Source organism: Ostrea edulis, chromosome 2 (assembly GCF_947568905.1).
Source record: "Ostrea edulis chromosome 2, xbOstEdul1.1, whole genome shotgun sequence".
In the NCBI taxonomy this organism is placed as follows: domain Eukaryota; kingdom Metazoa; phylum Mollusca; class Bivalvia; order Ostreida; family Ostreidae; genus Ostrea; species Ostrea edulis.
The window spans coordinates 21,202,889-21,227,754 of NC_079165.1; the positions used below are offsets into that span (position 1 = coordinate 21,202,889).

General features: G+C 34.0%; 1 protein-coding gene across 1 annotated transcript; it reads right to left on the reverse strand.

Annotated features, from left to right (window-relative positions):
- Positions 1-3,081: 3,081 nt before the first annotated feature.
- Positions 3,082-9,232, reverse strand: LOC130052161 (uncharacterized). Its single transcript, XM_056156397.1, has 3 exons — positions 9,036-9,232; positions 5,933-6,038; positions 3,082-5,396 (listed from the first exon to the last, which is right to left on the reverse strand). The coding sequence occupies exons 1-3, from the start codon at positions 9,054-9,056 to the stop codon at positions 5,128-5,130; spliced, it is 396 nt and encodes a 131-aa protein (XP_056012372.1). The 5' UTR covers positions 9,057-9,232; the 3' UTR covers positions 3,082-5,127.
- Positions 9,233-24,866: the final 15,634 nt, after the last annotated feature.

Consider the following 24,866-nt stretch of genomic DNA (forward strand, 5'->3'; position numbering starts at 1 on the left):
ATCAGAAATGTTAGACTATTTTAGTTCAGATTTATTTGAGAAATAATTTTTATAGGTATGACAAAAGATTTTGCTAGGGGTCCGATGAATTTAACATCAAAAACAAAAATGGCGAGAATCCTGATCATGACTTGGATGCGTATATGGTAGCCAAAGCCGAATCTGTTTAAAACTCCGAGAAGCTTCCGTTGAGATTCGAAAACAGATTGAGAGTAAAAAAAAAAAGAAGCAGCCAAACAAAAAACAAAAAAAAAAGTTGATCATTTTGCTTATTCATAACTATGGATACAGTGCAGCTACACTTTTAGTTGTACTTCATCGTACACAGGTACATGGTCTGTGCATGGCGAAATAGGTCTCTTTTTTCTCTCTATGTGTATTGTAGATTGATTTCATTTTGGGCAAAGCTTTTTTATGTCCACAAAACGAAATCGTAAATTTATGCTACAAATATATGTTTAAACTGTACTATGATGAAAAATTAACAACCCAATGGTCAGATTGTATACAGAAAATTTGATTATAAATGTGGATCCAGCAGGAATTTGCGTTGGAACGGTGGGAGGGGGGGGTAGAAGTGGCACTGTTATATGTCAAAGTTCCTGGGGAAGCTCCTGAGAATCAGCGTTGATTTTATTTTGACACAAAAAATGACAGTTGACAGTTAAAACTGAATGTTTGAAGAATAATGAACCTTGATTTTTATTTTAAATGAATACTCTGTGCATTCCTAGAAATGTCGTCAGTTAAAATAAGGGTTACATAAAATTCTATTATGTACCAAATTGTGCGATACTATAATAGTAATAATTCATACACACACTGTTTTCTGACGTATTCCCTTTAAATGATTATAAGATTGTGATATTGTTACGGGTTTTTTTCCCAATCAGACTTATCCATGCAAAATAGTTAAGTATGGCTCTATTTTTCCGGCATAAGACCTGCTTCAAAAATTTAACAATTTCACTATCACAAAATTATGGGTATCGTACAGAATCAGAAGCATGGTCTGGTATTTTTATCCCATGAAACATCATCCATGCAACTGAGTTTGATTCAGGTAGGGCCTATACAATTATATATTGGGAATAAGACACAATCCCGGAACTTTAATCTGCTCATACATTTAGAAAATATTTTGACACTTGACTGGTACAGTTAAACCCGAGAGGTATCATCCATGCATCTAGGGCAGAGAGTTACTTGGAAATAAACTGTTTAAAAATCTTTTTCCCCACTTCGTTGAGGTGAGCTAAAAATTCCATTGATTTCACTCAGCCATTATGAGTACCATAATTTTTGAAGGGTCAAAAATGTTAAAATAGTATTACAAGGCAGGTAGCTTAATAGTGTATATATATCATAGGACATTCGCATGATCGTTGAAAAATAAATAAGCATTCAAGTCAAATATTTCATGTGAATATTAAACAAAACCTTCATATATTATCAAAACATATTTGACAGCCCCGTAGGAAGCAGGTGGGTTTTTTTTTGGGGGGGGGAGCAACCAAATATTTTCAGAAACTACCAAGCAAAATTTCTTGACGAGAAAAAAGAAAAAAAAAAAGGTAATCAGACACTATTGTTGTGGGGGCACAAGCATCAAGGAGCTAATTTTTTCTCTAGTATAATATATATCGGCAAGATTATGGGGGCACGGCCCCTTTGGTTTCTACGGCCATGTTTGTAGAACCCAGTATCGTAATTAATGTTGTGTACTTGAATAAGAAAAACGTACATTAACCTGAGGACCTTATACACATTGTACACTTACACAAAATAAGAGGTTCAGAAACTTGGACCTTGTACACGCGGTTAAAGTTTAAGGGGAATTACACAAGATAAAGATATAGAAACTGAAGACGATATATAACCAATGAAAGTTTGAAGACTTACACAAGACAAGGGTATATATAGAAAACTGAGGACCTTTAACACAAGGTAAAAGTTTGGGGACTTACACATGGTAAGGGTACCTACAGAAACTGAGGACTTTATACACAAGGTAAAAGTCTGGGGACTTACACATGATAAGGGTACCTACAGAAACTGAGGACTTTATACACAAGGTAAAAGTTTGGGGACTTACACAAGAGAAGGGGGATAGAAACGGGGGACCTTATACGCACGGTAAAAGTTTGGGGACTTGCATATGGTAAGGGTACCTACAGAAACTGAGGACTTTATACACAAATAAAAGTTTGGGGACTGACACAAAATAAGGGTATAGAAACTAAGGACCTTATACACACGGTAAAAGTTTGGGGACTTACACAAGATAAAAATAGAAATTAAGGACTTACACAAGATAAGGGTATATGTAGAAACTGAAGACCTTATACACATGGTAAAAGTTTGGGGACTTAAACATGGTAAAGGTGCCTACAGAAACTGAGGACTTTATACACAAAGTAAAAGTTTGGGGACCTACACAAGGGTAGAGAAACTGAGGACCTTATACACACGGTAAAATTTTGAGGACTTACACAAGATAAGGGTATAAGTAGAAATTGAGGACTTACACAAGATAAGGGTATATTTAGAAACTGAGGACCTTATACACATGGTAAAAGTTTGGGGACTTAAACAAGAGAAGGGTTTATATAGAAACTGAGGACCTTATACACAGGGTACAAGTTTGGGGACTTACATTAAATAATATGGTTTAAACAGAAACCACGGACCTTATTTACACTGAAAAATTTGGGTACTTGAAAATAATAAACTTATATTCAATTTAGGACATATTACAGTACATGCACTTGATAAAAGTACAGTAAAATGGGGATCTCGTACAAGGATATGGTTATTAATTAAAATTGGAGACTTAATCAAACTTAATTGCACCTTTTTTACTTTAAGAAAAGTATGTGATACTTGGGAATTTTTTATGTAAAATCAAATCATAGTAAAACTTCCTACAACACCTTCAATGTTTGCTACACACGTCATGCAAGGCTTGTGAAGCACTGTTCAATCATGCGAGTTCCTTCTATGCAAAGTATGTATTTACATAGTGATAGATCTGCTGCAAAAACTTCACCCTGGGACAGTGCTAACTATAACTCAAATACAGAGCGTATATCATATTTATTCCTCTTTTAGATCCATGAGCTACAAATTGACTGCATGTCCCTTATTCACACCAGACACCATTCTCCCGGACCTGCTCACATACTGAGATATTAAGTTATTGACTGACAAAAAAGTACTGAACCATTCAGTCAATACAAACAGTTTAAGTAAAATGGCCTATTGGTATCATGTTTAAATCTTATGATTTAAATGTCTGATCTACTAAGCAACAAAATGTTTAAATTTAGGTAAAGAATCAAAATTTATTATCAAATTAATTTCACAAATTCCATTGATAAAATTCTATTACAGTTTCAGTTGTAAATACATTATCTAATACTTCTGATGTTCATTCAAGTCAGTTGTGTTCGTAGATACTCGACCTTCAACATAGCATGAAAACAAACATTTATTACAATACTATAAAAAGTAAATTTCCAAAATACCTCCAGACAATTTTTTTCCCTTGAAAATACATGTGTTAAAGAATCTGACTTTAAACTCATCATCATTCATACAATTGTCATCATTTCATTTCAGATATAAAATTATATCACATGACCAACTGATCAATATTACATGTACATGTAATATGCAAATTAACATATTCTCTGCATTTTGATTAAACAATGTGCCCATGGGCCACAATGCTCACCTGAGTAATTATGACCATTTTTGTTTTTAATCAGAAGATTTTTTCCCTACATATTCCTATGAAAAACTTTTATTTGATTACTCATTGTAGCCCAGGAGATAGGGGGGGGGGATTCATGACTAGAGCAAACTTGAATCTATGCTTACCATAGGATGCTTCTATACAAATATAACTAATCATTACTTTTTTATTTATGGGGGAAATAGTTTTAAAGAATTTTGCTATGTATTCCTGAGTAAAAAATTTGACCACCCATAGTTGTCCCACCCTACCTCAGGGCCACAATTGGACCAAACTTGATTCTACACTACCTGAGGATACCTCCATATAAAATGAATTATCATGGCTATGCTGTTCTTGAGAAATAGATTTTAAGGATTTTCCCTATGTATTCCTAGGTATTGATTGTTCATAATGGCCCCACCCTACTCCCAGGGGTCATGATTTGAACAAACTTGAATCTACACTACCTGACAATGCTTCCATATAAAGTGACTGATTATGACTCTGCTGTTCTTAAGAAGAAGATTTTAAAGATTTTTCCTATGTATTCCTATGTAAAACTTTGATTGCCCATAATGGCTCCACCAATACCCCGGGGTCATGATTTGAATAAATTGAATTTACACTTTGTCAGAAAGCTTTCATTTAAGTTTCATCTTTACTGACCCAAAGGTTCTTGAGAAGAAGATTTTTGAATGACAACACCCAATTTTACTTTTTCTTAATTATTTTCCCTTGAAAGACGGTGTGGTCCTTCATTTGCACAAACTTGAATTCCTAATTTGTGCCAAGTCTGGTTGAAACTGGCCCAGTGGTTCTGGAGAAGAAGATGATATTGTAAAAAGTTGACAATGACTGATTGATAGATTGATTGTATGTTGTTTTACATCCCGTTTGAGATTTTCAGTCATATAGAGACTTCACCATATACCAGCAAAGGGCTTCAAATTTAGACCTTTACTCGGAACTTAGGGCCATCGAGCAGTGAGGGATCTTTATCATGCCAACACCTGCCATGACACGGAACCTCAGTTTTTAAGGTCTCATCTGAAAGACCTGAAACTATTATTTCAATGTGTTGAGCGCTTGGCCATGGAACAGTTGCTACCTATTTCTTATTGACTCAGGTCAAGTCGCAGCAGGGATTCGAACATCCGACCTTTCGGTCACAACAACGACAGACAACAGACAAATTTTGATCAGAAAGGCTCACTTGAGCCTTTGGCTCATATGAGCTAAAAAGCTGAAATTTGTCAAAATCTATTTTGATAATGATTCAACAAATTCCTTTATGTACAATTTATGTAAATTGTAAGAAATGTAAACAAAAATATCATTTTTCATTCAGATACCATCAATTTTAGTGAACAATCAAAGTAGTATCAAAATCAACATTTTCTCTGTTTTTTAATTAGATTGTAGACTTGGTCTCTTACATTTCTCCAAGTTCTTTTTGAAAGGTTTTTATCTTTTTTCAAAACATTTGTTACATCATTTTCCCCAGGTACCTTCAATATGGTAATAAAATGTGAAAAATGTTTGTGAATGGAGTTCATTTCAGATGAAGTCCATGGCTCTTTCTGTAACTTCTGTCGCTTGGATGAAGACTCATCCATTTCTCTGGAGCATCCGCTATCAGATACTGCCTCCCTCTTCCCTAAAATCAAGTTTTCAGACTATAATTTTGGTTGGTAGTATGGTATGTGTATAGATAATGCAAATTGCTCAGAAAGTGGTACATCATGACTGGCTAAATATTTTGAGAAGAGTGAAGTGATTTTAATCATATGAATGCGATTTAGGAGAGTGATTGTTTACATATTTATGTGTACTGGTAATAAATACTTTCATTAATTGAATGGTCTGTGTACTTGAGTGGTTAATGTACAAAGATATATACTTTGTTCTACTAGGAATTTAATCTCAGCTCCCCCATCTCCATTCAGAAGACTTTTGTGTGAAGCACAATGTCTTTCATACTGGCAAAGTTCACTCAATGCAAATAACTTGTGTCCTGAACTAAACCTTGCTCTATTCTTGAGTATAATCATCCTGATTGCCATTCACAAACTCCATTTCAAGTATTGAGAACTACACATTTCCATGTATGTAGTCCATGTTGGGCTTATGCTTACAATATCAAGTAAAGAAACTTGATGCTCAAAATTGTTTCATGCAGTGTGTATACAGTACCTGGAGTCACAGTTTGGAAATTCTGGTTGTCTTGACTGTCATCTATTTCCTCCTCACTCTGATCCTCATCATCCACACAAGAACTGGCATCAATATCCTTTACTTCCTCTGGAAAAAATTGCAACTTAATTTTAAAAACACAAATATTTAAACCAGAATAGAAAGTGCCATTTTATGATAGGCACACATATTCATAGGTCAAAACCTTTGTAATGTGAGGTATGAGCCTCCACCTTTTTGTTTTAAGTTTGCACAATTATCATAGGCCTTGGATCCCTGATTTTATGGCATTAGTAATGAAAAACAAGAGGTACTGTGAGCAATGCACACTAAGAATAACCCCCGCTTACCCCAATCTCCCAAAGGGTGTTGGTAATAGGTATAAACTACCTCTTTTCTGAGTGTAAAAAAGAAATGGCATGACAAACTGAACCATATTGCTACAGTACTTCGATGTCAAGTGCGCGTGACCTTTGACCTTTTGACCCCAAAATCGATAGGGAACATCTTCATCCCATGGGTAGTCCATATGTATGATATGGTGACTGTAGGTGGAAAGGATAACACTTTAGAGCCCGGAAACCATATTGCTACTTCGATGTCCAGTACGCTTGACCTTTGACCTTTTGACCCCAAAATCGATTGGGATCATCTTCATCCCATGGGTAGTCCATATGTATGATATGGTGACTGTAGGTGGAAAGGATAACGCTTTAGAGCCCGGAAACCATATTGCTACTTTGATGTCTAGTGCGCTTGACCTTTGACCTTTTGACCCCAAAATCAATAGGGAACATCTTCATCCCATGGGTAGTCCATATATATGATATGGTGACTGTAGGTGGAAAGGATAACGCTTTAGAGCCCGGAAACCATATTGCTTCTTTGATGTCCAGTGCGCTTGACCCCAAAATCGATAGGGAACATCTTCATCCCATGGGTAGTCCATATATATGATATGGTGACGGTAGGTGGAACGGATAATGCTTTAGAGCCTGGAAACCATTGCGTCTACAGACAGACGGACAGACAGACAGACGGACAACCCGATTCCAGTATACCCACCCACAACTTGTTGTGTGTGTGTGGGGGGGGGGTATAATATTAATTTTTACAGTTAGTACTGCCAAGATAAAAGAAATGCTGTGGTCATAATTCTACATTAAAACACTGTAAGTATAGAAAGTATACATATCAAACTTCCACAGGGTGAATAAATACATGTACAGTAAAACATCCCTATAGCAAAATACCAAGGACTGACCATTTTGCTCTCATAAACGTAATTTATATTGTTAAGTTGTCAACATGGTTTACAACGAAACGGAATGAAAATCACTTTGCTTTAACATGTTTAATGACCCTCTCTACACTGAACACTAATTTCAGGGTACTTTTGTGTAGTTCGACCGATCCACCATTTGATATAAAATAAAATAATTTGCAATCTGCATTCTATTACATAATTTATAAAGATTAATTCAAGCATTCTAAACATTAGTCCATGATAGAGTAATTAAAAACTTAATTTGCATGTATTTTTCCCATTTGAGTTTTTCCCATTTGAGCAAAATTTGGCATTTCAGCAAGTTTGTTTACATATGCTAAAGTCATAGCCTAACGTAGCAAGAAATGAGGTATTTCATTGGATGACAAGAATGAACCAATTACATCACTTTGGAATGTAATGGTTTGGACCATGTATATTTGCCTGGATAGGTCAGTTGGTAGAGCACCTGCACTAGTGATGCAGGAGTCTCAGTTCGATACCTGGTCCTGACATACATTTTCTCCTTTCTTAGTACGGGAAATTCCCAATCTATTTTAGTCTAAAGAAGAAAAACTATGTGAAACCCACTTTTTGTTTAACACAAGGTAGTAAACAATAAATTGTCCATCTAACCAACAGTTCTGACACACTGTAGAGCACCAAATTTTTTTGACACCTTATTTCTGCAAGAAAGTCATATGGTATTTATTAGCAAGACAAAATCTTTATAGAAATCTGTATATTGTTGAAAATAATCCTTAACATTAAAAATACATGTAAGCAGACAGTCTCAAGTCATTACATAAAAATAAAGCTCTAAAGAAAAAGAAGTGATTTGCAGCAGTAGTGAAACAGTGAAAATGTCATACCAGCATAAAATATATTCTAAAGAAAGCTATTAAATTAGGGTTTGTTTGGGTAACCATAAACAAATATATACACTTTTCGTTATAGGTCCAGCAAATTTGCTGTATGTATAAACACTGTACATTGACCATTTCACAACTTCTGAGCTTATGTATTCATTCAAGTTTCATATAAGTTAGAAAAAGATGAACTCTAAGATGAAATTCAGTAAACTGCTTCAAAACTGTTGTACTCGGGTTGTAACCATAGTCTTAAGTTAGCATATTGAAGATAAATAAATTATAAATTTGCTTTTCTCTGAGTGTTAAGTTCAATAAAAAATTCTGGTGATAAGTTTCAACAAAACAAGAACATAATGCACAAAAATAAGACCTTTCCATGGATTTGTATTTTTTGCACTTCTTTTGGATCTACAGATAAAAGAGTCATGCAATCGATATCTTATTTTTGATTCAGCTAACATGAAATATAGCATTGCAAATGAGCTGAAATTAGATTGAATCATTGTCGGAAACCCACAGTTGATTACGCTTCGTTCCTCTCTCCATCACCCGTGGGTCCATTCATACCTACTCGCTCGTTCTCATGAATAATTAATGAGGCAATTTGATTGGGCGCTCATAGAAAACCCTAAGCGATTTGTCCAATCAAAAAGACGCTTTCACCCCAATTTCGGTATAGAATTGCTGTGGTAGCAAAGTTAAGTTAGTGCTACCTTTAAAAACAGAAGAGTTCCATTACTATAACGATTACTTTGATTGGACGATATTTTAAAATATTTATTCATTAGAACGAGCGAGTAGGAATGAATGGACCCCCGGGTGATGAAGAGAGGAACGAAGTGTAATCAACCGTGGGTTTCCGACGATGAGATTGAATATTTACATGTGTATATTCATCCACCTCAAATCACACATACACACACACACTCACAAAAAAACAAGCATGCAAATATGGCTTCATTACCTTTCTTCTCCAAGGATACATGTTACCAGGCCCATAATCATACAACAGTTCTGTATCTGGAGGTATTGGTTTTAGAGAGTAAAAGCAAATAACTGGCTTCTCATCTATCTCAATGACTTTTGGCTTACAATTTGGATGAAGATGATCATCGTTTAACAGGCGTCCAAACGAACCGCCTTCCTGTGAAGCATCAACCCTTAACCCTTTAACGCCCAGTGACGCCTTTTGACGCCTTTTATGTGACGACGGGATTAAATTGGGAGCGTTTTGTTATTAATTGGAATATAATGAAACAAATCATATTTTCTAAAAGTAGAGTAAAAACTAAACAATTTTTCTACTCAAAGTTTTTCTGTGCGATGTTGGGAACTAGTTGAAAACACGCATTTAAAATCGCACATCGTTACCGGAAAGTAGGAAAATTAAGCCGAAATGACAAAAATTGTGTTATATCTTTTCTGAAAAACACAAGATTTAAAAACGTATATCATATTCAGAAAGGTTGAAATATTTGCTTCTTTTTTTTCTTATGATCATATTTAGGTACGGGCAAGTGTCATAGACCTATTTCTTCATGAAAGTAATGCATTTTAAAAGTTAAATATTTTAGTGCATAATTAAAATCTTCAGGATGTTTCCTTTCAGAATATGCATAGGTTATATTACGAAAATAAGACTAGAAAATGCTTTAATTTCAATTCGAAATATTTGTATCAGCTTTGAAGGAAAACTCGAAAATTTCTGGTAGTTAAAGGGTTAATGAAAAAAAACATTGCACCATAAAATTCAGCCTAGCTTGCATGACTATGATTTTGTCACTGGAAAATGTTGATGCTGCTAAATAATATCATAAAGGCAAGATTTCTGGAGCTACAATTCACTTGTACATGTTGTATGAACTACATGTAAATTATAAACACATTTGTATTTGAAATGATTTGAAAACAGGATGCAACTTGGAAAAAATCTTGCAGATTATTTTGCACAAATACTACAAATAAAAATATGGTTTTCAAACCTGTCTTTGCCCTGAGTAACCGAAAGTAGCAAACTTGTGACGAGATCAACAGTTTTAGACAGTCTGACATTCTTATGTAATCATGAAGATTTCATATAAAATTTTGAAAATCTTTTTTAATACTGTACAATAAAAATAAGACTTTTCTTGTTGTTTTTTTTTTTAAAGATAAATTTCAATAATTCTAAGGATCATTAGCTTTTGTATTGTACGTATGGTTCAAAAGCTGATGTTCAAGGTGTCGCATTCCAAACACCAGCTACCTACATAGAACTTGTATGCAATTTTTTTCACTAAAAGAACTTTAATTCTATGAGGGAACCCTACTTGTATACATAATATTGCTTGACTACCTTATGAATTTCACCTCAGTAGAAGACCGATAGGATTAGTTTATTGCACATGAAACTTGTGAAGTTGATATCAAATAGACATAAATTAGGATGTAAAAGTTCAAGTTTTTGACCTGCTTAAGGCAAGGTTTACGACATTTTGATATGTGGCGAACAAAGTCATGTTGCATATCAATATGTTCAGTAGGAATTTATCTTTTAAAAATTGACTTTTTAAAAAAAATCGCCCGTGTCGTTTTTTGACCAGATGGGCTTATTTTTGTGATGTTTTACATTTTCGAGATCTTTGTACAAAAGGGAATACTAGTGGTATAAAAACTATACGAGGCAAACTTATGGGGTAAAAAGCTGGTAGAATTTTTGAAAAGAGTATTATCTATAAGATTATCCTAATTGGTAGAAAAATGTTATTTTAAAACTCAAAAAATAGCACTTTTTATATCCTGAATAAAATTTAAATTGGTTATTGTCATGGCAACAAAAAATGTATATTGAGCAGCTTTAAACAGTGCGACATTTAACTCTGGACACGACAAAAGTCCGGAGTTTCGCCAACCCTTTTATTAAGGATACAAATAAACCCTTTACAAAAAAAGATGGGATTTTATGTTCACAAGACATGCACCAACATTTACACTTGTAACTATTGTAGTTTTTAAGATATTTCACCTGAAATCAAAAAATCCCATGGGATCTTGGAGGGATTTTTAATCCCACTTGGGGGATTTTCACTCCCACCAAAAATCCTATGGGAGAAAAAATATAATTTCTCCCATAGGATTTTAACTCCCATATTTAAACTTAATATGGGATACAATGTCCCATAGGAGGAAATGTCCCATAATGAACATGAAATGGCAGTAAATATCCTATTTGAGCATGAATGGGAATAGATATCCCAAATAAAACACAGGATGGGATTTTTATTCCATGAATATAACAATAAAACAGAAAATTGTATCTTAAAAAGTGTTGTTTGACATGATTCTTAAAATGTACTTAAAAGCCAAGGCATGACATTCATTTTTAAATATATATAGTAATTATAAACTCTTATGTGTAGGCCTATGTGTTTGTGAATAAATGTCTAAAAAACATGAGAGATAATATAGGATATTAGAGCTCTGCATTACTAAACTTTTCCCCATGCAATTTTAATTGTATACATATAACCCTTGCACAAAAATATCCATATAAAATTGGACGGGACTATATTATTGCAACAAGCAGACAAGAATACTATGAAATACTCATTCACACACGGGCACTGTAAGTTAATGTAAATATATAGTATGTGCATGTATAAATATATATACATGCACATACTACATGTATCTATTTACATCAACTTCCATTGCCCGTGCATTCACATGCAGTTGCTCACATTCACTATTCACAACCCTTCATATGTCGTCAGGTGTTAAAATACGTTCACAGGAACCGGTAATTTTGTCAGTGTATTAATAATAGTGTGGGTATATACCATATACCGTACCATTCCCTAATCAGCTGCTATGGGGGGGGGGGGGGGGGGGGGGGGACCTACAAGGGCTGATACTTCACTCAAAACTTCGTTTCAAAATAGTTCTTAAAATTATCGTCACCCACCATCCTTGTGGTTTTATAAAGGGTAGCAGTATTATTACTACATATTAAATTACCAGTTCCTGTGATATGTTGTTGAATTACGGAATAGGCCTAGCTTACAACTTGTTTACATATTCTAAAATTAGTGTTAAGTGCTTACGGTGAAAGATGAACTCTGCTAGGTGATGCTAAGTTGTTTAGTGAACCGAATCAGACATCTCAAATAAGATTCTCGATTATTTAACAACACAAGAATCGTTTTACAAAATGCATGCTTCGGTCCATCTTTCCCTCCCTTCTACAATCGTATTCATTCTCAAGTCAAAGTACTTTCTCCGATTGCTATCATTACCTTAAGCGTCGAAAAGACTTTGACAGGCGTGTCCGAATAAACGGTTAACAGACGTCTCGACTCTAGGGAAGTTCGGCTTTAAGTGTTCTAAACATCTCGAGCGATTTTATAGTGATAAACTTCTATGATTTTCGACATTTGTGTATCAATGTTTTATGAGTATTGTAGACTTTTTTACTCATAAAGCAAAGCAATGTTATCGCAAATTTTTAGGTCTACTTACAAATGTATTAACCCCGAGATCCGCCACTAATTAGTTACACAAGTTGTGTGGTTACAACAGTCTTCACTTATCATTTTAATTTCATTGGATGATAAAATAGATGACGTTAATATTTTGAATACCTTGTATATGCAAAAGAATTTAACTATACGATGTTTATTTTTCAAATTATAACTTCAGTGGCGAATGGGCGGATCCCCCGTCCCATTCCCATCCCTCACGCATAGTACTAATTATTTCCCCAGCCACATACACGACTATTGAATGTAAAGCACTGTTCAGTCATTGTGTACTCCCAATTAATTAACAATCTACTCTCGTAAATCATAATCGTTACGCTTCGTTGGACATGAAACCTTAAATCAATCCATTGACACTACTTAGTCAACGATTTTGTATTGTGATACATTTCTATGATTTCGGACATTTATATATCAGGATTATCTGATTTATTTATCAGTGTTCAAAAAGCAAAGTACATGTACCGTTACAACGATTTTATACCTACTTCTTATAATACCCCCCTGGATCCGCCACTAGCTAAATTAATTCTGGTGATGCCTATAACAGCGGTACATGTACTCACCTATCATTCTTATTGAAAGTTAAAATAAATGTAGATATAATGTAAACATTTTGAACATACATTTATATATATATATATATATATATATATATATATATATATAAAGGCATGCCTTCATCATATGATGCTATGATGTTTATTAACTTTAGTGGTGGATAACCTAGAACGACACCCCACCCCTACTTCGCACAATTCAATTTCTAATATTGACAAGCGGCCCATTTTGACCAGATAGACATTACCCTTGAACGTAAAACACTGGTCAGTCATTGTGTATTTCTAATAAACAAACTTCATCATTGAATACAGACCGTTATGTTGCCACTGACACTACTTAGTCGTGAGTTGAATTTGTACGTGATAAATTCCTATGATCTTTACTCGTATGTTTCATTGCTTATTTGGAGTTTTTATTTGTTTGGTTTTTCCCCCTCCTTCTTCTTTTTCAAGAGCAAAGTATTGATATTGCAGTTTAACCCCCTGGAACCGCCAGTTATTAGGTAGACGTATTGTGTTGATCTACTAATTAGGTAAATGAAGTCAATGGATATCTGCGGTAATATTTAGCGTTATTCACTTAATATTAGCTTCCTAACTATATTGAAAGTTGAAATAAACAACGTTAACATTTCGAATACTTTAAATATCTAGGATACATAATCATACGAGGATTATTTTTTAATATTTTGAAATTAAAAACAACTTTAGAGGCGGAGGAGCGGAAGCACTTTCAAACGGAAAATATTGGTCAGTCATTGTGTACTTCCAATTAAAAAAACTACTCCCATTGTAACTCTACTTAGTCCCTGGTATTCTACAATGTACAATTTGAATATTTCATATCTGTATGGTATAAACAGTCACACGATGTTTAGTTAGGAAATTAAAAAAAAAAATGTAGTGGGGACACTGGTCAGTCATTGTGTATTCCCAATTAACAAACTACCCTTTTAAATCCTACTCGTTACGGTTCGTCAGACATGACAACATATCCGAACTAGTCTTGTATGTATGGATGTACTTGTCTATTGTAATTAAGGTCTGCTTCGCAATAAAAACCTGTTATCATTGACAATTAATTGTTATTCCACTTAGTCATCGATTTTTTATGTGATACATTTCTATGATCACGGACATTTATATATATATCAGGGTTGTCTTGTCAGGGTTTATTTATCATTATTCCAAAAGCAAAGTACTGTTATCACGATTTTATGCCTACTTCTTACCCCTCTGGATCCGCCAATAGCTAGATAATTTTGGTGATGCCTATAACAGCGGTACTCATCTATCATTGTAACATTATTGGAAGTTAAAATACAAATAGATATAATGTTAAAATTTTGAATACTTTACATATATACATGTTAAGGAATTCATCATATGATGTTTATTAACTTTAGTGGTGGATGACCGAGAGCGAACATCCCCCTCTCCCTCGCACAATTCAATTTCTAGAATTGACAAGTGGTCCATTTTTACCCTTGAACGTAAAGCACTGGTCAGTCATTGTGTAATTCCAATTAACGAACTTCACCATTGAGTCCTGACCGTTACGCTTCGTCAGACACTAACCCACTAATACTACCTAGATACTGATTTTGTACGTGATAAATTCCTGTGATCTTTACTAGTATGTTTCATTGTTTATTTGGAGTTTCTATCTGTTTGGGTTTTCTATTTTTTTTCTTCTTCAAAAGTAAAGTATTCATATTGCAATTTAACCCCCTGGATCCGCCACTTTTTTTAAGTAAACGTATAAATATAATTGTGTTGATCTATACTAATTAGGTAAATGAAGGCAATGGATATCTGCGGTAATATTCAGCGTTATTCACTTAGCTTCCTAACTATATTGAAAGTTGAAATAGACAACGTTAACATTTTGAATAATTTAAATATTTAGAATAGATAATCGTGCGGTGTTTATTTTTGAATATTTTGAAATTTAAAAAAAAAAAAAATTTAGCGGCGGAGGAGCAGAAGCCACCCCTCCTCCTGCAGGATTTATGGTCCAAAATTGACAAAAGGCTCGTTTTGACCAGATAGAAATGGCACTTGAACGGAAAATACTGATCAATCACTCTACTTAGTCCCTGATATTCTATGCAATGTACAATTTGAATACTTCATATATGTACAGGAAATAATCACACGATGTTTAGTTCGGATATAAAAAAATATATAGTGGCCCAACTGGTCAGTCATTGTGTATTCCCAATTAACAAACTATCCTTTTAAATTCTAGTCGTTACGCTTCGTCGGACACGACAACATAACACATTGACCCTAACCGAACAGGTCTTGTAATTAAGGTCTTCTGCTCCCAAATGGAAACCTGAATAAGATATCATTAAGGTCTTCCGTTTCCAACGAAAGATTTCGTTGTTCTTGACACTACTTAAATAAAAAAAAAAAAAAAATAGTGGCCCCACTAGTCAGTCATTTTGTATTCCCAATTAACAAACTACCCTATTAAATTCTACACGTTACACTTCGTCAGACACGAGATCATAAGCCATTGACCCTAACCTATCTAGTCTAGTACATGTATATATGGGTTTTTTGTTTACTGTATAATTCAGGTCCTCCGCTTCCAGCTGAAGACCTCATTGTTATCTCTGTTATCATTATGGTCTTCCGCTTCCAAAGAAAGATTTCGTTGTTATTTTTGACACTACCTAGAGACATAATCTCGAACATTTATGTATCGATGATTTGTTGTTTGTTGTAATTTTTGGTGGAAGCTTTACTGGAGTTGAAATAGTTACGGTTGATATTGGAAATTGATTTTACAATGAAGAACTAATACTGTCTTCATTACTAGGAAAACTTTAGTAGCGGACTGATCAAAGCACTCACCCTTTCCCCAACCCCTCGACCAGCCATCACGTATAGTTCATTTTCCAAAATATATAGATGCAACACTTGATCGTAAAATAGTGATCAATCAATGCATATTCCTAATCAACAAAATACCTTTAAAAGTGCGACATTTAACTCTGGAGACGATAAAAGTGCGGAGTTTTTTGTCTATGACAACCACTTATTTTCTTCAATAAAAACACTGAAATTTCACTCTGTCATTAAATGTACGTATACGACGCGATCTAATCAAGTCGGCATAGAGGCGCCCCATGCGAAAATTACCCTTATCAAATGTTACATACTTCGGATTTTTATTGAGCTTAATCCTAAATATTGCACATCTAAATAATTTTCCAAAAATATATGAAACTTTTTACTTGTATCAAAATCCTTTCTGTTTTATATCTTCTAAATTTTATCATAGAGTTAACTAACATTCTCACTTGCGGAATTAAGGGGTGTGGAGATCCCCCCTCCCCCCCCCCCCCCCCCCATCATTTCAAAGATTAGAATTTAATGTGCTTGAAATTGCTCTGCTTCAATATTTTCTCCCGTAAGGGAGGGGGACAACCCCTCCCCAACCACCCTAACCGTGATTTGGTTAGTCCTCAATTGCAAAGCCCCTGTAGTCCAATATCCAGTATCCAGTTAATGTAGGGATTTTACATGTAATATGTATATCAGATATGTTTTATCCCGTGGGGATCCGGTGTTGTATCATAGACACCCCCCCCCCCCGGAAAAACGGGCCCGGAATTGCGCCCCAGCATATAATTTCCCCCTATGTACAAAGTCAGTATAGAGTCTCCCCTTTGGCGGAAAAATCGCCCTGGTATATATAGGACCCCCCCCCCCCCCCTGTTTTCGGATTTCATTTGTTATAATAGTTTAAGGAAATAGATATGCGCTCATTAATATTACGATATTCATAAAACAAATTAATATTTTTTGTTGTTGACATGATGAAGTTGGATTTACACGCTGAAAACTTTGAAATGCATATTGTAAATACCAAAAGACTTTAACGATGGTCAATATAAGTAGGATTTTTCGTAAGAAATCGACTATACGATGTATAATTAAAATATCTGAAAAGTAAAATAGATGAACTGTATAAATAAAAGTAATTAAATTTTCTCGTTTATTTAAATTTAAAAAATCATTTAAGTTCTTCCCAACTTTACTAATTCAAATGTTAGATACTTGTAAATAACGATAAAGACTTAAGATGTCTGAATGAATTTTGATATACCATTACACGATTTGAGCAATTTCCTTTTTATAAAAAATCATAAGATGATGATTGTTCACGATACACACACACACACACACACACACACACACACACACACACACAAATAATCAGAAGAATTACTGGGTCTAAATAAGCAAGAGAATTCTAGTAATAGAAATGGAAACAGATACATAGCTAAAATGTAAGAATGGGGGTGTACTGTCATTTAGGGGGAATTTCTATACTGGGACGGTTTTTCCTAGGGGGTTGGGTTGGACCCGGGTTAATTCTTCGTAAGGGGAAATATTATTCCAGGCCCATCTTTCCGGGGGAATGTCTATCCCGGGCCCGTTTTTCCGGAGGGAAAGTCTATGCGGGGGAAAATCTTATGCTTTACAACACCGGGTAGAATAGGTCCTCAGTACTCCTTGCCTGTCGTAAGAGACGACCCAATGGGACAGTCCTTCGGGTGAGAACGCAAAAACCGAGGCCCACTGTCTCAACTTCTGTGGCACGATAAATTCCCTCCCTGCTCAAAGGCCGTAAGCACCGAGCATAGGCCTATGTTTTCAGCCCTTCACCGGCAATGGTGACGTCTTCATATGAGTGAAAAATTCTCGAGAGGAAACTTAAACAATATCCTATCAATCAAATCTGAGTCTGTTTTCATATCCATGTAACGTGTGTCTCTAGTACTTAATACATTCTAAGGAACTAAAGATCATGCACCCAATGTTGGGAATGAACTAAGTAAACTTAATTTGTACACTTTTAATGCGATATAGTTTTAGACTTTTTTTTCATTAATGTATATTAAATATGCGCATGCCAAATATACAGCTTTTAAGAATAAAGATATGCAATCAAAATACTTTAGAGAGTACTGGTGCTAGTTTTTGCAATAAAAAGAAGAGAGAAAAAAGCGTGCATTTTAATAACCAATTGGGACTTCACTTCAGAGTAACACAAACTGGGACTAAAGCATGCAATTCCTAACACTAAAAACTGGTCTGAATTCCCCCCCCCCCCCCACTCGCTTATATACCCTACAAAATTTACCTGCAATATTACATAGTATTTATTAATGTCAATTATTATAAGTTCTTTTCATTAAAAACATGGAATTTACAAATGGATGAAAAATACAAATTTCACTACATAGACTTAGGTGTACAAGTGGTTTTCGTCAAGTTTCCGCACTCATTTTTCATCTTGAAAGCTTTCTCCCTGCAAAAACTTGGTGTGTCCTGCTGAAACTTGATATATCTACGTTGTTTTCAAGTAGTTTCCGCAACGAAAATTTGCTGAAAGCTGATCAAGTTTGCGCAAATTTCGGTTTGCAGAAACTGTTCTGTTTTAGTATGCACATTGCTATACTGATAATCTACACTTTTAAAAAGATAACTGAAAAAACTCGGACTAAATGCAAAGACAGCCTGTTACATGTATATTATAATTTGCGGAATGTCAGTGGCGTAGCTTCCATTGAGGCAACCGAGGCAGCTGCCTCGGTAAAAAAAAAAAAAAAAACCCACCTTTTACGTTGTTAAAATGTCGATAGCCGAGGCAGACCCCCTGCCTCGGTAATATTCGAACCCAAGCTACGCCTATGAATGTGTTTTTCCCCTTTCGTTGTTAGTCTCACCCCCTCCCTTTGGAGGGATGGTGGTGGTGGTGGTGGTGTCCATTTGTACTAATGAAGTATCACCTATAAGGTGTCAGTATATTCTGGTAGATTATTGCAATATACATCAGTGGCGGATTTAGAGGGGGCGCAGGCGGAGAAATAAATGACAAAATCTTTTAATTTTTTTAATTACTTTATTGGGAGAACTTAATATTTCCCCCCCAAGAAACTTAAAATTTGGGTCATTTTATTAATTTCACCTTATTAAAATGATAGAAAATACATGTAGATCTAGTACAAATGACTAAATAGGAGAAATATTTCAAGCCCCATAAAATTTGTAAAACCCAGGAGTTTCCGGGGGCTTCGCCCCTTGGGCCCCAACCAGGGCTTCGCCATGGACCCACTGCCTCATAAAGTGGCGCCCCGTAACCACAATTCCTGGATCCGCCCCTGTACATGTAGATATGAGGAGATACTGCCTGTATAAGTTGATAGCTCATCAAACGCACCTCCTGCGATGTGAAAGTGAAAATAGCTGCAATCCTCGCCGGCGGAATTATGGTAAGGTTCAATTTCAGCAACTATTTGCGATAATGTGCTCCACGAAGATTTCCTTAAAGATTACAATTATTCTAAATGAACCCTGTGCTTCCTAATCCCCGTAATGTAGTTCTTGTTCATCAGTGGCGGATCGAGAGGGTTGTAGTCACTCCACTTTACTTCCATAGTTTTAAACAAAACTGGTCATTTTACCAGTTTGCGATATTCACCCATCTTTGGGGCCGGGGCGGAATAGGCACAAACTTGGGTCGCAATCCGCTCATCCTTTAAACAATTCCTGGATGCGCCCTTGCCCACAGGCACCTTAAATATGGATATTACTACCCCCCCCCCCCCCACCTTTTTTCATATTTTTTTTGGTGGGAATAATTTCTCTGAAATGTATGAATTCGTAGTCTATTTCATCCCTCTTTCGATTCATGTAATCGTTTCACGCTTTTTTTGTAAGCTTTAGAGATTGGCCTTCTACCGGTATAATAAAATTCATTTTATTATATACCAGTAGAAGGCCAATCTCTAAATACATGTATCCATACTTCCGGTGCCTGTGTCCTTGCCCGTGGAGAGCAGTACGTAAAGTGCACTTGTAAATATATTACCATTTTGTCTGTAATGATATTTACGGTGTATTCAATACCACCTCCTAATAAAAACACGGGGGGGGGGGGGGGTGGTATCGTATAGACTCTCATTATTATCATTACAGACAAAATTACCGGTTCCTGTGATTAGACAAATATTGATTTATGTTCACAAAATAACAATTAAATCAAAATCGGAACCAGGAAAGCTTAATTGATTCCCAACTACATGGAAATGGACATAAGATTTTAATAGTGATATTGTTTAGCTACAGTTCATAATGCATAAGATATAATTGCAAAAGTCTATCTGTTAGTTGGATAATGTCTTGTATACAATATAAGAATTTCATAAGTTAACATCAGGGACCTATATACTAACTAGTATATAGGTTAACATCAACACTGTTCCAAGTATCTGATTTAAATCATTACTTCTTTTTACTGGCTAACAATTTATATTTCTATTAATTTGTCTTGAAAATGAAAAATCCATCGTACCACTGGACCTGTTTATAAAATGAAATTGATCCAACTTCGCCCCAAAATCACAGATTAAACAGTGGCGGATCTAGACCTCACTTTGTGTGTGTGTGGAGGGGGGGGGGGGCTTTTTTGGTCAAGCAAAGGAGATACGGTTTTGGTATTAAATGTTAATGAAAATTGAAACATCCATACTTCTTCATTATACTAGCCCGAATATTTAGAAATAATTGTCAAAGTGCACAAATGATCTTACAAAGATTTGGCCTAAAAGCAAAATATGCTTGACCTGGACCATTTAAATTGGCTTTAAAAGTGTTTCAGGTGTTTTCCCCCAAAAAGTCACTAATACGATTTTAACAGATTTGAGATGACCTTATAGAAATTAACAAATTTTGCACTAATCAAAATTTATAATCCATAGTTTTGAAATGTTTGAGTGGAGTATGAATGGTTGGTATGAGTGATTATGTATCAATTGTACATCTTACCTTTAAAAGTATATATTATGATGCACTTAATTTCTATTTGTACAAATATTTTAAAAAAAAATTAAGCCTAAAAAAAATAAAAATTTAAAAACATTATTATAATCTGAGGATTAATGTGCATTAAATTATACTTTGTTGTACAATATGAAAAAGGTACAAATTAAACAAATATTAGAAAGAGATTACATATCTTAATGGTAGTATAAGTTAACCACATTCACTAGCTGCAAAATTGTAGCTCTCTGAGAAAATATTGGGACAGATCTGTACCAATTAATATTTTCTCAAAGAGCTACAGTTTTGCAGCTATGCATTCACACGATTATGAATTTCACAATATTTCATATGAATTTAAACGTAAAAATTAAAATGTATCCTTTGCCTTTGTATTGGGTGATGTATATTGCAACATAATTTTCAATGTTCATGCTGAGAATTGCTTTGCCATTATTTTCCAAATATCACCATATAAGCCTACAATATTACATATTATGTATCAAATGAATTATTTATAATATTGACTGAAATAGCATGATATGTTGATCATGACATGAAATGCTTATAAAAGTATTAGATGGCAAATTACAACTTCACAAAGTCATTCACCCAGTAATTGTAGATAAGGAACAATGAGAAACAAAGCCAGGGGCTTGCTGAGCTGTAAAGAACATCCAATGTGTATTATACACAAAGGGATTAGTTGGGGTAAAAGTCACAAAACAAAACCTGGGTACAGATAAAAAAAAAATGGACAAAATGACCATGCAAGGACAAAGTCAATATTAGAAGTTTATTAAAGCATAATAACAAAATGTCACAGGACATAATACTGATTTTTATATAAATTCAGGGGGGAAATCTGTTCCTTTCGTAAAGTTTACAAAAATGCATGTGTAAAATATATGTTATATTTTTTATGAGATTGTTTTTCAATTTTAAACTATAGATTTTGATAATTATTATTAAATGCTTATTCTTTTTATCATATCTATCGCAAAATATGAATTAAAATAGGATTTTCTTTTACTGATATAGAATACTAATAGGCTTTGTAATCATTGGGTTTACAAATTGCTACACAAGATCTGACATTTTTCACATAGCTTCTGCGTGCATGCATGTCATTTGATTCCATATCAACATATCAATTAATAAGCAAGATTCAAAATGTGAAATTACTTTGAACAAAAAAAAAATGTTATATTTTTTATGAGATTGTTTTTCAATTTTAAACTATAGATTTTGATAATTATTATTAAATGCTTATTCCTTTTATCATATCTATTGCAAAATATGAATTAAAATAGGATTTTCTTTTACTGATATAGAATACTAATAGGCTTTGTAATCATTAGGTTTACAAATTGCTACACAACATCTGATATTTTTCACATAGCTTCTGCGTGCATGCATGTCATTTGATTCCATATCAATTAATAAGCAAGATTCAAAATGTAAAATTACTTTGAACAAAAACAAAAAAAAAAACAAAAAAAAAAAAAAAACACAACAAAAAACTTGATGACTGATAATCCATAATATGCATGATAGTTCAAATTTTCTTATGAATATATATGTACATCAAATGATATATCAGAACAATCAATTTGCTATTATTGTACGTACATGTATATGCTTTCATAATTTTGCTGTTGTGTGATAATGAAATATTGTTAAATAAAAAAAAAAAGTGAAATTACAATTTAGTGTCCTTAGGTTTGTAATCAAGAATGAAGGAGTAAATTATAACCCACTCGGCTGAGTGGCCAGTGGTGGATCCAGAGGGGGTGCTGGTTCAGGAAATTTTGCTAAAATAAAGTAAAAATAACACATTTTGAGGGTGGACCCCCCTCCCTTGATAACCAAAATTAATGCTAAAATTCCCCTCTCTCAAAAATTCCTGGATCCATCCCTGTAAGCATTAGACAATCATTAATTTGTCATTCCATTATTCATAATTTCTTCATTGGACACCTGGAGGCCAACTCTCACATGTGTGTATATAGACATAATTCCAATTATTTTGAAAATAAAGAGGTCAAAGTACCAAATTGAATTCAATATAAAATATATAAAGAATATTTTATCATGGATATAAAGATTAAAACATTTCAATCATGTTAATTAATAAATTTTTAGGTCAATTGGTTCTCTCATGTGACCTATTGCTAGTGGTCAGCTTCTGTTGTGACAGTAAACAAAACATCAAGCTTGTAAATATCATGATTCCTAGGGTAGAAATTCTGACTCCAGGAGGAACCAAACTTGATATATAGTGTTTATGTGTAAAACATTTAAATTTAGATAACATCTTCCTTAATGCTATTGATGCTTTTAGGTAAAGAAGGAACAGGTAATTGTAAATTTCATGACCTCGATCAGTGATAATAATAATAAAATTTATATACATGCAGCCTTATATAAAACAGTTTATTACTCTAAGGTGCTTTACACAATCTGATTAAAATAAGATCTTTGATCCGCTCCGTTATTGTTATGTCGTTACAATAAGATCTTTGATCCGCTCCGTTATTGTTATGGAGCGGATCAAAGATCTTATTTATAACAATAACGGAGCGGATCAAAGATCTTATTTTAATCAGATTGTGCTTTACAAGGGCAAGAAGAGGAATGCAACAATAAAATAGAAGTAAATGACATTATGACAACTTATATATGTATCTGTAAATTAAATTATCAAAATAAAACACTATGATTAAGATCAATAGCTAAAAGTTGGTTGGTTTTTTGGTTGTTGTTTTTTTTGGTATTTGATAATTAAAAACACAGTTTATATATACATGTTAGAATCTAAAGGTTTTGATACTAGCTTTCAAATAGATGGAACCAAAATGGTCATAGTAATCACATGTCTTTATGATTTAAAAGAATCCTTCTTTAATTTTGTTGACACTAGAATATTATAAATGATGGATGCATTGTCAAGAAAAACAGAAAGAGATGTACAAAAATTGTGACGCTTGCAACTCCAGGGTTCTGATTCAAGGTCAGATCCAAATAGTGTTAAAAGTGTATATCAAGTTTATAATTGTGAAATGTTTCATCAGTATAGACGCTTTTGGGGGAATGAATTACACCTTATATTATACTTCTACTGAATATTAGAATTTAGCATATAAATGCATGCCTAGAGCAAGAAAAGTTACTGTATTATATAGATTTCATTCATATTGAGGTTAGTAATACTTTTAACTAAATAACTCAGGTGGCTGGTAGGGTCAGTGTCTTGTTGATATTTTTGATGTGTGTATGCATGTACGTGTATGTGTGCGTGTGTGTGTGAAATACAAAAAAAATCCATAAAGATTTGTTTCAGAGTTTTGAGTAGTGATCAGTTTTAGCAATCATCAACAGCTAGGGTATGAATCTGTACACTCATCTTTGTTAATTTCTAAAAAGACTTAAATTGCATTTCAAAAGTAGTCAAGTGTTATGTGAAGGAGATTTGAGGAACATATGTTCCTGCTAAATGTGTGTGATCATACGTTTGGGGTGTCAATGGATGGAAAATCATCTGAAGATCGAAGTTTTAAAGAAATTGAAATACTTTTTTGAATATTAATCAATCTTATTTTCATTCTAAAATCATGTACTCAAAGGAATTTTCTTTCAATTACATATGTGAGTGCATTAAATTGAATTATTTTTCTATTTCTGACTTACATTTAAAACAGTTATGTTTGTCATTTTGTTTCTCAAAGTAGAAAATATTTTCATGTAGATTTTTCTTCCAAGATTATTATTCCTTAGATTTCAATTTAGAATATTCAAGTAAAAGAAAATAAGACTCTAAAAAAGGAGGTCTCCATGTGAATTGAGAGAAAGAAATGGAAATTATAAATT